The following is a 14,363-nucleotide window of genomic DNA, read 5'->3' as shown; positions in this document are numbered from 1 at the left end:
TGAAATTGAAATTTTTCTAAAATCTGTAAATGAAACTTTTTTCGAATTTTCAAATTGACTAGCGACATAAATAATGCAATACAAATGAGAAACTTTAACATAAAACAACAAATACAGGGGCAGATACACGTCTGTCTAGGAATTCTAAAGACTCTGACTAGGAATTTTTGTTCTTATCAGACCATTATCAAAATTAAAGTTCAATTAAAGTTCAGGTACTTACTCAGAAGCCTGGTACACGCGAAACTCACCTAATCAGCATCCTATCTCACTTCGAACGCTACTTGTAATTACCAAGTGTGTTTTAACAGAACGTCAAATTCCACTTAACTTTAGAGCGTTCTGAAACAATACCCTCCGGACGCATTATCATCGTTCAACTCTAAATATTATCCTCTTTCAAACAACAACAAAACTCCCCAAAATTTCCACGGGCCATTTCGAAGTAAACCATTAAATTTCCATTCAATGAGCATTTTAATAAATTCAAATAAACCATTGCAAGCTACACGCGCCCATTACGGTCGAATTATTAGATCTTTTGTCTTCTTTGTTCTTAGAAAGCAAAGGAACCAATTGTCTTAATTGAACTTTATATAAATGGTACATCAAACAGTATAGGACATGTGGAATAGCATAAAGATGTTTATAAACTTGTGAAAATACTAGTAAATGATACGAATAATCTGAGAATAAAATTGAAAAATTCAATTGTGATGATATAAACGACGTACTAATATGAATATTCAAATGAACATAATATAGCGTTATATTACATTGCATAATTAGGTATTTACCTAATAAAATAAAATACAGTGGCTACAAAAATTATTCGTACATCACTGTATTTATTTCCTGTAGCATTTCTATAACTAACTAATACGACTACAAAAATTCGATGCTACTAAAATGAAACGTACTATGAAAAAAAAAAAAAAAAAAAAAAAAAAAAGAAGAAATTCTCTCGTTAGAAAATAAGGATACGTACAAATGCTTTTTACATCTATTGTAATACAAAATGAAAAAATCATTGGGAATAGCATCTAGTTGCCGGATCTTTCCGTGATCGAAGGCAAGTTCGGGGTCGAGCACCTTTTTGCACCGGCTATCTTCCAGGAAAGTGGCGCCTTTCTCGCGGCGAAAGAGGTCGGTGGAGAGGGCCACGGCGGCGGCGGCGGCGGCGGCACAGCGAATGTGGAGTAGAATCGCATTACGAGCAGGCTGAGTAACGGAGCGGGCGCGGAGCAGAGCGTATCGCGTGTCGTCTCCTCGTTGACGAGCGGTGTTCTCGCGCGGAATATTCCTAGTGCTCGTCAGTCGCGTGCTGACCAGCCAGCCTACCGTGCGTACCGCTCGAAAGTCTTCTCGTTAATTCCGTCACCGAGTCAGCTGTCTCGTGTCCCAATTTCAAATTCATCACAGAAACTTTTCGCGATAATTGATACAACGATTCTCGATCTCATCCACGTGTCGATTCTATACGATAGAAATCGAGAATTTAGCATACGATCGTAATATAACGTATAATATAATCCTTGATATTATAACACAACGTAAAAATTATATATACGCACTATTAAGAAATTTACTTACGATTAGAAAGACGACAATTCGTACAGGTATATTTGAAGTGAAGTACATGTCTGAATGGTCTAGTTGATCGATTATGAACGGTTAACGAGGACGAGGAACGCGTGTGCGAACGATCGATCGAATCGGCTCGTAGGGTGGCGTTGGAAGTTTCAGTGATCGATTGGAACGATAACGCGGCGTGGATCCGGCTAACCGGTCGAAGGGAGGAACGTACATGAGCTCGATCGACGTTCGTTGCTTCTTGATGAGTCGCGTTCGACCGTCTCGGATCTGAGGATCCGATCGACGTCGAAGGGCCCCGCATTGTACCCTCGATTGAACTTGGACAGGGTGGAGAGAAGAAACGGGCGCGTACATGATGCTGAACGACAACGCGTGGAAGCACAGGCGGGTGCCTGTCCCAAAGAGGTTAGTTTCATTCGGTTCATTCCCTCTTGTTGTATTTCGTTCTGGTATTTCTTTGACAAATTACAATAGATCTACCGTGGAACGAGGTTACTTTATCTACGATACCTGTAATGTACTTTATCTAAGTATTTGTTTCAATAAAAGATTAAATCACGTAGTACATTGTCGTTGGATTAAGCGGACGTTTATGGAAATTCATATTTTAATGGATCAGGGAAGTACCTAACCTAAATAGAGATTTGTTTCATTAGATTTTAAAAAAATTACTATATACTGTAAGAGATACATTGCGTTGGATATTTTGGATATTTTGACGTACGATGGGTGTTTTGTACATTGTAAATTTTCCACAAATGTGTAAATTTCTATAGTTCAATTGTGACAGTACATTTGTAATGTATAACGTTTCCTCTTAATACGATGTCATGGAAAATAATTCTCAATACGAAGTGATGGTTTTTGGTACAGGTGTCGCAGTGATAACCTCGTTCTTTCGTATTTTTAGATTTTCTGTATTTTATCAGAACTAGGTAGTCTGTACATCAATTTCTTTGATTTCGTCGTAGTATATGTTACCTGTCATTTGACTCTATCGCGTATGTGTTTTAGCGTAACCTAAACATAACCTAATTGTGTTTTCTTATCGTTAAAAAAATTTGTTATATAAAAAAATATGAAAGAATCAACGTTAACGCGCATATTATTTCAACTTCATGCTACAGTTCTTAAAATATTAAAAGTTTCTTATTCATTGAGACGAAGGAGCAATTAGAGCATGAAATTTCAAGGAATGTCGTTGCAGCGTTAATTTGTCTTTTGTGTCGAAAGTAGATTGACTAAAATACGATATCATCTCGTATATCGATCTGTCGCAAAATTATCTATGTATCATCGTACGGAATTTTAGGACTCTTAATTTCATTTTTACTTAATTCTGTATACAACATGCATATTCCTAATTTTTTAAGGAATTTTTTCTTTTCTCTATTGTACTGTTGTACTGTTGAGTTAACCCTTTACGTTTCACTAAAAACCCTGCAGCGACATTGACATTGTGAAAATTATTTATTTTACTTTTGATTTATTTCTACCGATTATTCGGCGCATTTATAATATTAAAATTCGTATTGTAAAAATAAAATGGATAAATTATAATATACATATAAGACGAAATAAAAATTTTACAATTTGTTTGAGTTAAAATTCGTATAATTCTATCTTTATAAAAACACTGTTGGACGGTTAAATTTGTTCAAAGAACATAAGCTTCCTCAGTTTACTGATATATAGTGTCAGTCGTACAATTTTCCGTGTTTTATTGTTGAAACGGTAACTATGATTGCTCCCAAGTAATTCTATTTAACTGTTTGTCGCTCCAGGCGACTACTATGTCACTGAACATTTACCAGTAGACTGGCTGTGGTTCTTTATGTGATAATAAGTTTATTTAGTAAATGTCCTTTCTCATTATTTACGAGAAAGGCAATCAGGTTAAATCTAAAGTTTAGAGGAAAAATTATAAATATCTATTTAAAGGAAAAATAAAATTCCAGAATTTACCAAAATAATTCTGATAAATCGATAATCATGTTAAATGATAACCAAGTAATATAATAATTTATTAATTTCATAGAAGATTTTATTATTTTTATACTCAAACTGTGACTTCCATCCTAAATTGCCAAATCGCTGATAACTGATAAAATAAGTTTTTGATTCCTTATTTCTCGAAGTATCCTTTTTTCTATCTATCAATTGTTAAAACAGTAAAATTCAATCGTTTAGTACAACAATTCTTATATTCTCCAAGAGATTTCTTTATCTTTGTATCCAAGAAGTAACAATAGTTTTTATTCCCAAATGTTAAACTAGTAAACTTCCAACAACTCTATAATATCATTCTTTATTTTTACACGCGAAAGATAGCTATACTTATTAATTAAAATAATCGATATTCACTTTCGGGAAAAAAAAGTATTTCTAATTTCTAATGAAATTTCGCAGATTCGAAAAAGCAGACCGTCACCATCGATCATACCACAACTTTCTCATTCCATAAAAATTTGTTTTCATTTTTCCACCCAGAAACAAGATAGCTTTCCCCTATCGAAGTATTTTCGTAGAATTCGTATTTCATGATAATTTCATTACCTGCTAATACTCGCAATAACGTAATTCTCTTTCGATGTTATTAAAACTTGTTAGAAGGCACAATTATCAAAAATGATACAAACCTCGAACGATCCAATTAGAAGATACTTTGCACGATCAATTACATCCTTTACTACTTTGATCCTTCAATTGTCACTGTAACAGTCTGCGAAAAAACCTAAAAGCCCGACGACTATAACAAACAATAATCGAATGTTATCGCTCTTCGTCTAAAAGCGATAAACTACTTTACTTTTGCATTTCAAAGATAACTTCCATCTCTAATTGTCGAGGCAATAAAACACTCCGAATGGTAATAGCCCTACAATTATGACAAATCGTTATTAGGCGATGTAATCATGCAGTAAACCATTGAATATTCATCATAGTGATATCCCGGTGCGTTAGTACGCGTTTCGATTGAACTCTATCAGGAGCGAAGCGAGAAAACGGTTGATGAATCGTCGTTGGTCCGGGCACAAGGCGCGAGAGTGGAGATCTCGTGTCTCGAATCGATTTATCAGCCGGCATTCGACGCGTTAAAATACTTAACCCCGGAATACCCGGCGGGTTCAACAAACGAACACGAAACTTCTGCTAATAGATACCTGCGCCTTTTGCTATCACATCGGCCGGTCGAGCTAGATTTATAGTCCAAGATCAAAGTTTTCTCTATTTTTTCAACTAGCTTGTGAATTATTAACAACTTTCGAATAGATCTCGGTCGTGATCTTTGGCTGAAAGATTTGATACAGAGAAAAAGAGAGAAAGGGAGAGAGAGGGAGAGAAACACGTTCAAGTAGTATATTGGTTGTTATCGAGAGGTTGATTGAGCTTCATTCGATTCTCCGATTTTTGCTATCGTACGTTAAAGTCTGACGAGATTCTTCGTTTCGTGTGTCTGTGATTGCGTACGTGTTCGGTTCAGTAGTAGCATCGAAGAAGTCGATTATTGTTAGGGGATTGATGCTCGTCTTCCGTTAGGTTTGGATCTTTTTAATAACAGATTTAATTTGGATTTTCTTAAACAGCAGATTCGATTTGGATTTTTATTTCAATATGAAACCCGGTACGAAGTACGAGGACAACGCGAAAGATCAAAATTGATACAAATCCATAGATTCAAAAGTAAATCAATGCAAAAATTATTTTGCTCCAAATGCTACGCTAGTTTACGTCTTTCCTTGTCTTTAATATGATAAGTTCTAGAAAATGAAACTTGGAATTTCTTTTAAACCACTGGATTTTCAATCATATCACCTTAATATCATTTTACGTGTAACGAAGAAATGATTTTGCTCTGTGCTCTGTGAAAGGAATATATGCTCCGTTTAAAGAAATAGCGCAACTGCAAAATACACATGTATCATTGCACTCGCGAAAAAGATACAGTCGTGAAAACGTGTAGTTCTCCTTGAATCATTCATCTCTTGTCACCAATGTTATCCTCCAATTTCAACCAAAGGAAAGAAATATAGCTTGTCCCATAAAAGTGCAACCTTCGTGTTCACATTTCCCTTGTCTTTCGTACGATAAGTTTTACAACATTAAAGTTAAAATATCTTTTAGATTAATCATCGTTCCACCAAAGTACCTTGATACTTTCTTTCGTAAAGAATTATAAAATACGTCGAGTGGTATATAAAAAATGTTATTTCCATTTAAGAAAGTTACATTGGCATTGAGATCTCTTTAACACTAGAGCTACCACATCGGTCAAATTGGCAGGCTGTACAATTTTATTTTAAAATTCCTACTTCATGTTATATCTTTTTCCGCAATGATGTAATGACTTTCTAACTAAACGAATAATATGATAACTAAACGAATAATATGATGAATTTCGAGTCAAAATGAGTGGTAGATGTCGAAGTGTAAAAGGATCCTGCAATTCGTTTATCGAACCCCAATTAACGAGTTTCCTCGTATTGTACAACTTACCACACGTTTTGAAAATTTTTATTGCGTATCATTAAATATGATGATATCAGTTATCAGGAAAATTCCTGATCGATCGCTGGGTCGCTAGATGCTAACGCTAGAAATATCACACCAGTCAAAATGATTGGTTCTACAATTTTATAAATGTGTCAACCCTCGTTTAGGGATCATGGTCCCAGATGGATCAGTAATATCAAACATGTACTACATAACATGGAATTGCTTCTGTAAGAAAGTAATAAATCAATAAATATAAAAATACTCTATTATTTTCAATAGCTTCGTGTTAATTATCGGTAGTTCTAGTGTTAAGCAAGGATATACAAGAAAATCGAAGTATCTTCTTAAGTTTTCCTCTAGTCGAGTCAAGTCAACTTTCATCCGAAATATCTCTTCGCATTTCTGATGTTTACAGAAACAAATGCGTACGTTTAACATACTGTACGTATATACACGAACTCCAATTAACTGAACGAGAACTCATAGGTGTTGGACAAAAATACGTGGACCCCTATTATACTAACGACCTGGTTATACGAACCGATTTGTCTTCCGAAATGTTCGTATAAACGGTGTTCTACTGCGTAAATAACGAAAGAAAACAAAAGAAAAAAAAAAAAAAGGAAGCAGAAGGATTTACGCATTCAACTCTTCCGACTTTCCAAAATTAATGGGAATAATTGGTCGACGATGCAACCGGAAGCATTCGAAACGAACATTGTTCCCACGAACGTCTATGGCTTAAACCTTCATCCATTACTCAACGGATTCGCGCAGAATAATTACTCGAACCGCGTTCACAAAGTTTCATTGAACGGGGAGAGACGGATCGAAGCATTCCTAAATGACGTTTAGATACATCACTTCGACGAGCACGACGGTGTAATGGATTAAAGGTTATCCAACAAGGTCTGCTGCAACTGTACCGAACAAATCGATCCATCACGTTGATTGGACGTCGGAATAATGCGAATTGTAGGAGAATCGTGAACGGCCGATTCGTTTGTGAATTTCGTCTTTTGTACATTCGCCATTATTTTCTTTTTCTTTTATTCTTTTCGTGTACGCGCGACCACGGACACGAGACACACGATGACAACTTGCTTCACGACGATTCTTCTCGTCGGCCTTTAACTTTTATGAATCGCAACGAAGAATATTTGAATCGCTTTGCTCTGTTGAGATAAGAGTCGAGTGAAAGAAAATATTAACTTTAACCCTTTAACTGCGCTGTCCCTTTAATTGGACATTTTTATTCGTCGAATGAAAAATTATAATAACTTTAATTGTATTGGATTTTTATTTCTCGCTTGTATACATACGGCATAATTCGTTTTTAACTCTAGAACTATCGATAGTTAACGCGAAGCTATTTCTACCAAAAAGCAGTCAAAATGATCGGTCTATACAAAATACGTAATAATAGAATATTCTTATATTTATTGATTTATTACTTTCTTACAGAAGCAATTCCACGTTATGTAGTACATTTTTGGTATTATTGATCCATCATGATCCCTAAACGAGGGTTGACACATTTATAAAATTGTAGAAGCAATCGTTTTGACTGGTGTGGTATTTCTAGTGTTAATAGAAACGTAACGATACAATAAAAAGTTGGAGTTTAAAGTTAGAGTTGGAATATGAAGATACGAAAGTACAAATTATGCTGATTAGACACCGTATGGAACACAATCGAAAGAATCTTTTAGCGTTGCTTGCAACAGAGGTTAACGCATTGTTTGGAGTTAACGCATTAACTACAAATTTCTATGTTACGAAAATATGAAAGTAAAAGTTGCGAAGATTAATTAGAAGAGTTTTTAGCGTTGGTTAGTTGAGAAAGATTTTGCGAGAATAATTATTTCAGTTGAAATTTGAGTTAGCTGCTGCGGCTTTAAAAGTTTGGTCTGTTGTTCTTTGCTCATTAAATAAATTTGTTATGTTGCGTAGCATTTAGCAAGTAAATTACGTACGTAAATGTAGAATGTATGAATCTGGGCTGAAAGTAAATGAAAATGAATTTTTAATGGTTATTAAATTGATTTGTGTGATTTTATCTATAATTGTAAAATTCCGATCGTAAAGTGAAATTAAAAAAATATTTTTACCTATCGTATGATAAATATTTAATTTCGTATGATATTATAATTTATTTGATAGAGAGACGAAACCTTCAAAATAAATTGCAAAATCCGACGAACACGAAAAAGACACAACGTTTCAAGCTCATAAACAGCCTCACAAATAAAATGTAAGACAGCTCCTATAGTTTTCCTTATAGAAAAATATTACATCAGGGGCCTCGACATTCTACTTTTAACGTCCTTTTTTTTACCAATCTTCACGGTAATTTATGCAAGTCACTCCCAGCAAAATAACAGGCCTTGATCGTTCTTCGAAATTGAAAGCCAAATAATCATCTTTACAAAATTACAACCAATTACGTTGCTTCATAATTTTCATAAGAATTACGTTTCTTTTTTAAATTTATAAAACTGTGTCGCAAACAATGATAGTGAAAAATTTAGAGACAAAGTTCAGCGCATCTGTTTAACATACTATCACAAAATAAAATTCTCCAAAATGAACGATGATAATAAATTATCATTGTAATCTGTAAAATTATATCGTGCCTATAAAATTTATTGTATTTATAATTCGGACATACAATTCAATAAATTTTCTAATAATTTCAATTGTATTAAAATACATATTCGATCGAGTCTTATAATGTAACTTCACAACTCTATATCGACAATGAAAAAATGAAAATTCCACGAACTCTGTGTGAAAGTTATCTCAATAATTAACGGTGTATTGAAATGTTTCTGTATACCGATTGAACGTCTATCAAAGAATAGTTTACGAAGAATTTATAAAAACTTGCCTGGAATACTCGAGACAGGAGTGGAATTTCGCTAAAGTCATTTTGCTTGTCGTTGGGATTGTCGGTCTCGTTTAAAACGTTTAGTCTGTCTGAATGAATCTCACGAAAGGACTAACGTTTCCCGTAATTTTCTTTGGAACGTCCACTTCCAGCCGCTTTCAATTAGACAGATTGAGTTAATTGCTTTCAAAACACTACTATTAAGCCTCGATCGCTGTTGCGATTTATCACGTTGAACGTCTACCGGTTCGTCTTTATTTCTTTTTATATACATTGAATCTTCCACTGATTCAAGGTAAAATATAAGTAAGGTAAGGTAAAGTAAAGTAGATCAGTGCAGTGACTTTTGGAACAAGTATTAGAACACTGTCTACATTCTTGCGAGAAATTAGGTTAATTGCAACCTTTCTGTTTTTCAACATGTTCTTCCGATATAAGTACATATTTCTTGGATAACTATCATTTTTTACGACCTGTAGAACATTTTATGTAGGAAATTCAGGATATTCTACGTAGCTAGATGCGTCTTACGTGTTATTTGGACGCCGTAGAAAACTGATGTTTTATCATTTTCTTTCCTCATTTCCTCGCAACAGTCTGTATAATGTTATTTAATTTAGAAGATGAAAGACCTAAGAAACTTCAGTCGTGTCTACATTCTATTTATTACATATTTGAAGTAAAAAAAAAGGTAGTAAATAGAACATTTTAACTAAAAAAAATGCAGAAGTTTGAACAATGGATGTCGATAACTTGTGTAGAAAAAGTGTGGCAATTACAAATTTTCCGTTCTCTTATTCCTATTGTCATAAAAGTAAATTAAAAGCTTCAAAATTGGTCGCAACATTTTGAAATTTGTCATAGCATTTACACTTCAATCTGCCAACAGATAGCATTTCCTAAAAACATTCTTATTGTTTTTAATAACAGGAAGCTGCTTTTAATAATCGAAATTCTACTCCATAATAAATATAATACGTTGTACTTATAAAATGATCGTATCATAGTGATATTATTCCGATAAATTAATTATTCTACGCTTACAACATCGAATTACATCCACGATAAAAAGGGTACTCAGTTAATTAAAAATTCGAGGTACGATAGCTTTCCTTCTGACTTTAGTTTCACTTTATCGAATTGCACGCGAGTGTATAACGACGCTTCGCTAATTTTCGATAAAACAACAAATAAAACAAGTGTCGGAAGATTGACAAGAGGAGTAGAATTGTCCTCGCCGATAACCATTCTAAAACGCAGTTGTTTTAGATTCCTGATTTTAGCGCGTATAGAAAAGAATTACCTCGAAATTGACAGGAAAGAAGAACGGATCTAAGCTCTCAAAGAAATCTCTTCCAAAAGAAAATTTTCTCTTTCGAGAAAGAGACTCGTTCCGAACGAAAGCTGCTGTAGGAGGAAATTGCCCTAAATTTACCCAAACCGAACAACACGTAGCTGTATATCTGCAAAACACGTTGCAAGACTAGAATAAAAATAAGATTGAAATTACGAATAAAGAAAAATGGAGTCGTAATGAAACTAACGGAATACGTGTATCCGATAGCTTCTTCGATCGCATGTTTCTTATAACCTGGCTATTTACGAGAAACGAAAGTCATGTGTGGCGTATAGGTATCGCGCGAAGTAATGGTTTCCAAAGGTAAGCGATGTTACGGAGGGGCCATTATTACCATGAACTCTCACTGACTCGGCGAACGTGACGCCACTGTGTCTACAGTCTGCACTTTCGATCGCGACCGATTCGTTCCAACGACATTGGCCGTTCGCGTGTTTTTCACCGGATACGATTTTCCAAGCTGTCACGATAACTCGTTGGCTAAGTGGCTCTACGTTAAATCATTAACGTTCCGGGATGTTTCCTTGGAACGATAGAAAAGAGAATTGCTCGTACTCTTTGCATGTCAGGATCGATTATTTTAGCCGGCTATTGCACTCGTAATTGGATACCTACAGTATAAAAAGACGTGTACTAACGTTCGAACATTTGTTTTCTTTTTATAAGACGTTAATTTATAATAATTATAACGTTATGCGTCAAAATGGCTATAATAATATTCTATCGACAATGTTTTGGTATTATCCATTAATCGTTAAATATTAGATATTAGACTGATACAGTAGATATTAGAATATTATCAGTTATTACGTATTATTTGAATAATGTGTGATATCTAGTATTATTCTAATAATCTGTTCTATCCGTTTGTATTCGTTTCTTCGAACTATTATAACGCGATAATATTGATTTTTGAAAATTAATCTGTATATTATCTAAAAGGAAAAGGTAACTTATTCATTCGTCGACTAACATAGTACCTAGAAATGTGAAATTTGCATAGTATACTTATTTTATAACATAGACGGGGGATAAAGGATTTTTGGAGATACGAATTCTAAAGGGGTAAGAAAGGTGATTTCTTTTAAAAGGATACCCATGTCTCACGAGTCGCCAAAGTTAGAGGCGTGAAGTTCGGCATATAAACTCCTCATTAAAAATAAACAAACGCGTGTTTGAGTCTTATTCCATATGAGTGCCTTGTAGGGGTGAAAAAGGGGCAAATTGATTTCTCAAAGGACACGCGAATTTCTAAATCCAGTAATTCGAACAACTAACGTGTAATAATCGAATTGTTGTCAGTAGATATCAAATTCTATGTTTAGTTATTTTAGAAGTTTTTTTTTGGTTTATTTAATTATTCATTTATAAATCACAGGTGAAAATGATTTTTCTAAATTTAATGTGATTACTGTGATTCGTGTACATAGCGATACCTGAAACCAATAGAAACATCGAAGGACTGTGTGCTTAACTATCACATGCGATTACTAAATTTTTTAATAAATAGATTAAATATATGATATACAAATTCTATATCTATATATATATATATTAGAAGATGATTATATTAGATTAGATTAAATTATATTATATTAGATGATCGATTCTAGCCGTTATAATTTGTCATTGGTTTTTACACTTTGGACATTATTCTCGTACTTTTATTACAAATGAATCAAAATGTTAAAATGTTTTTGTGGAATGGAAGTAGCGTGCGTATAAATTTTTGAAGATTTAAGCGTGATATTTTCGACGAAAATTTCGGGACAATGAATAATTCATATTTCTCAGGTCGCCTAGAAATCTTGAATAAACAGGAAAGCTTTTAATAAATTAAAATAGGATAATAATATCCTATTTCATCACCGTTTATAAATTAAGCAAAAGAATATGTATAGTAAAATAATATTAATTGAAAGAACCAGATCAGAGCATTGTTCATATTTTTAAAATTCGGATAGGAAGAAAACATTGAAGAAAACAAATCAGGGCGTCGCTTCGCATTTTCAAAGTACAAATGAGAACAGAAATAGAATTCGATCAAATCTACACTCACAGTTAATACACACGTACCTAATGAATCTTCTTCTTTTTTTTTAATGAATCACAGACACAAATTTTATCGTGCAATTTCGACTTCTGTATTTTTGAACAATTACTCTCCTCCTGACTGTATTTACGATTATACAGACACATTTTATACTTCAAAATTAAATTTGAATTTTTATCGTACACGCGTGATAGGAAAACAAGAAATTTTGCGTAGAATCCTTGACATTATCACGACATTAAAAAAATCCAACAATTAAAATTTCGCTGAAACAGTCTCACAGCCTGAGAACGTTTGCTGAAATAAATCGACAATAAGATTGCGTCACAGACGAAACGGGGTTCCGGGAAGCCTAAAACCGCAAGATCGATCCGAGTATAATTTTTATCGGATGATCTGCGCGAGCCTCGATTATAATTGATAGGAATATTCTCTAAAGACGATTATTTACGTTTGTGGAATCCGTAGAAAAGGTTAAAGAATAAATTAATTCCGATGGAAAGTATTTTTTCGAAAGAAATAGGAAAGACGGATCACAAGTTTACTAGTCACAATGATTGAGTAATATATTATTAAATAACGTATTAATTCATTATCTATGTCATTCGTTACGTAATGACGACCGCAATCACAGGTCTAGGGTTACTTATTTGTAATAGTTGTTATATTCGTATCAAGTTCAGCTATCAGTTATCAACTTCGACGCAATCCATTTTCTTTTAACATTTAGATTGTAAGTAATGATAGAGATTCCGTGTTATTTTCATGTATTTTTAATGTAAATTTTGTTAGATCTAGCGAAAGATTTTGTTTGTTATTTCATACACGAGATTTACAAATACGAAACAATTAACATGTAGCATTAGATAAAATTATTCCAACTTTTCCTATGTGGTATACACTACGATATAAAATAGTAATTTTATAAATTTGCTAATTAGCCTGTGAACAACGAAAAAGCATAGATTACGCGCGTGGAAGAGGTGCGCTTACAGCGTTGTACATTTTAAAAATTCCAACAAGGAAACGTGTAACGTGATCGCAGCTTAAAATTGGTGACGTCTATTCTAATGAGGATCTGTTTGAGTTCCAGGAATTTAAAGAAGATCCAAATCTGAGCCTCGCGCTGGAATAATATAAATAAATTTATTACAAAGAGAGAGCGAACAATTTTATACGACACAGAGAAACCGGTAAAAGAATTGCAACGAATCATAAACAACCACGAAATTTATATCACCGATCGATATAACAGTGAACGTCAGCTATGTTTTATTTTTGATAATTAATTATTTTGTAAACCTTATATCTATACACTGAATCGTTGTAACTGTGCAATGATTTCACTCAATAGTTCACGCTTCTTTATTCCTGTTCAACCATCATTAGCTATAACGGTGTTATAATAGCAACGTTCAATCGAAGATACATTAGAATATAATCATTAGCTCCACTAATAACAGTTGCTGTGAAATAAAAATTAGAAGGAACATCTGCCTTGAACTCAGCAGTTCGACCTTCCGCAATATCTAGCTCTTTTAGAAGGCAGGAATTTCCATGCCTTGTTATTACCTATCAATCTTTGATCGCGTGTCGACTGCTAGTTATCAATAATTCCTTGTACTGTAACATCTGGACGCACGCGTGACGAAGCTTGTAACGATTAATATTTTATTCTATGCGCTTTGAAACTTGTTACGAACTATTATTAATTTTTATGTCGATGTGCTAATTTTTAAAATGCTAACGCCTTCTAATTGAAGATCAGAGAACGCTTGAAAGAGGCTTTCGCTTGTTACGGGATTCGAGCATGAAAAAATATCGTGTTGAATAAAATTACAAATCATCGAACTGTTCGTTTAAAACATCAAAGTGTAGAAATAGTTACGAGTTAACATATGAAAATTTAGTATGGTTTGTAAAGAACGTACTTTTGAAAAATGAGAGGCAATTAAAAATTATAATGTGGT

The 14,363-nt window shown here is 33.7% G+C and overlaps 2 protein-coding genes across 4 annotated transcripts in view; one reads left to right on the top strand and one right to left on the bottom strand.

The window, feature by feature from the left end:
• Pip (heparan sulfate 2-O-sulfotransferase pipe) overlaps positions 1 to 14,363 on the top strand; it is a 114,000-nt gene that overhangs the window by 18,741 nt on the left and 80,896 nt on the right. Inside the window, exon 1 of one of the 3 annotated variants that reach the window (XM_072022551.1) lies at positions 1,209 to 2,001. The exons of 1 other annotated variant lie outside the window; for it this stretch is intronic. In XM_072022551.1, coding sequence (XP_071878652.1) covers positions 1,949 to 2,001 — 53 coding nt within the window. In that variant the 5' untranslated portion in view covers positions 1,209 to 1,948. Of the gene's footprint in view, positions 1 to 1,208; positions 2,002 to 14,363 lie in introns of those variants that run through there. One more of the 3 variants, XM_072022550.1, reaches the window with a different exon arrangement.
• Positions 1 to 14,363, bottom strand: part of LOC139998187 (uncharacterized) — a 29,649-nt gene that overhangs the window by 14,537 nt on the left and 749 nt on the right. The window lies entirely within an intron of this gene.

The sequence above is a fragment of the Bombus fervidus genome, chromosome 2 (genome assembly GCF_041682495.2).
Source record: "Bombus fervidus isolate BK054 chromosome 2, iyBomFerv1, whole genome shotgun sequence".
NCBI classification, from domain to species: domain Eukaryota; kingdom Metazoa; phylum Arthropoda; class Insecta; order Hymenoptera; family Apidae; genus Bombus; species Bombus fervidus.
This window is presented reverse-complemented; position numbering and strand designations above follow the sequence as displayed.